At 30.7% G+C, this 2,021-nt stretch overlaps 1 protein-coding gene across 1 annotated transcript; it reads right to left on the bottom strand.

Annotated features, from left to right (window-relative positions):
* Positions 1 to 456: 456 nt before the first annotated feature.
* On the bottom strand, positions 457 to 1,273 carry LOC115708669 (uncharacterized). Its single transcript, XM_030636653.2, has one exon. The coding sequence runs from the start codon at positions 1,133 to 1,135 to the stop codon at positions 863 to 865; it is 273 nt and encodes a 90-aa protein (XP_030492513.1). The 5' UTR covers positions 1,136 to 1,273; the 3' UTR covers positions 457 to 862.
* Between the last annotated feature and the right edge of the window lie 748 nt (positions 1,274 to 2,021).

Genomic DNA, 2,021 nt, shown 5'->3' with positions numbered 1-2,021 from the left:
AAAAACCAATAATAATAAGTGGAAGTGGAACAGGGTGTGTATTAGCATTAATTAGCATGTGTATATGATCTAAATTTGGATACACTCATACCCTACCTACTTATATTTTGTTTCCTCAGAAACCAATCTTGTTTCTTGCCCTCTATTATTATTAAATATCTTATTGATTAATTAATTTATGATGACATGAGTGAAATTGTTAATTACTTATCAAGTGAACCTTGTTAATATACGATGATAAATTATGTGAATATTAAATAGTTTCACGAACAAAAATTCAATCTTGTTTGAAAATTTACCCGAGCTGATGAAATTGTTGTTGATTTGGATCGGTTATTTTTCAACTTATTTAAAAGAAAAAAGAAAAAGTAAGACCATTCTATTTCGACAAAAGATCCACATGCAAATTACATAATTTTGGTGTGTAATTTAAGAGAATGAAAAACAAATGAAAGATAAGAAAAGTCAAATTATATATATTTATATCATCACCAATAAATACAAACTAAATCAGCTCAAATATCTATGCCCAAATATATATTGCATGTGGTTACAATGCAAGCACAATCCCCCATCTATCATTATCATACTAATTAATACATTGTTTTGTGAGTTTTTATTTTTTTTTCTCCCAAATTTGATACATATTTCCAATAATACCATTAGGGATTTTGATCTGTCCCTCTTTTGTTTTGAACAACATTGTCAATATCCAAAAAAAAAAAAAAAAAAAAAAACACCCCCAAAAAGAAAAGGATCTAAAAGATCAAGAAGGTAATTTAAACATCACCTATATATAGAGTCTAGAGATACTCTTAATTAATTAAGATTTTCCTATAAATATATAAATTAAAACATTATCTCATACACCACCACCATAGCGTATGTCACTAAACTTGTTCTTAATCCACTTGAAGCTATTTCTCACACTTGATTTAACCTTACCTTCTGTGGTGTACACATTATATGAGGCAATTCTCTTCTTTCTTTGGAGCTCTGGATCTGTAGAAGTTACAAATCCACTTCCCTTTTGGCAAGGTCCATTGAAATTATAGGAATTAGACCGATCTCCGAACCCGAATTCGCCACCCGAATAAGCCGACGAGTACTCCGGAAATGACCTACTCTTCTCCATAATAAAAAAACAAGCTTTAATTAATTTTTAGTTTAGGGAAATGGGGTGTGTGTGTGTGTGTTAAGTTACTTCCTTTGTATATGGCTTTTAATTTCAATTATGTATATATAATGATCAAGGGAGAGAGAGAAGGGGGGAATGGAAAGTATAGTAGTATTAGGTGTGAAATCATTATGATGAGAGGCAGCTCATATGTGATGTTTGGGAAAGGATTTGCTTTTGGTTCGTGACAATGGAGAGAATCATTTGGGCCATTGGTGGTGTGGTGTGGTGGCCCCAACCAAGTTATGGGGCTCCAAGTGGTCTCTCTTTTTTAATTTTCTTTCTTTCTATGCTTTTACATGCATGCAGTAGTGTGTGTGGCCCTAACCCTAAACCTAATCCTACTTATACACATATTGATAAGTGTCATTTTATAATTTAATATCAGAACTCACATATTATAATTCAGTATAGAGAAATTTGCGGCAAAACCTCTTTATATTTTAATTTTTATACACTTAACTCCTTTATTTTTTATTTATTTTTTTGGGCGAAACCTCCTTAAATTTACTTTTTTTTTTTTTGTAAATTTAAGGTTTCAGTTAGATATTACCGTATTAATACCAACTGGATTACTTCTGTATCGACTTCGATGTTTTGCTACTACATATACACAAGTGTATACAGTGGTCATCCAAATGATATTTAACGGTAATATTTAACTAGGGTGTCAAATTTACAAAGAAAAATAAACATAAGAGGTTTTGCCACCAAAATAAGATAAGGGGGTTAAGTGTATAAAATTGAAATATATGGTTCGCCGCAAATTGCTCTTTAGTAAATGATGAGTGCATATTTGTACACTCAATATTCTTCGTCATTTATTAATGATTTAATATTTATT

This window comes from Cannabis sativa, chromosome X (assembly GCF_029168945.1).
Source record: "Cannabis sativa cultivar Pink pepper isolate KNU-18-1 chromosome X, ASM2916894v1, whole genome shotgun sequence".
Classification (NCBI taxonomy): domain Eukaryota; kingdom Viridiplantae; phylum Streptophyta; class Magnoliopsida; order Rosales; family Cannabaceae; genus Cannabis; species Cannabis sativa.
This window is presented reverse-complemented; position numbering and strand designations above follow the sequence as displayed.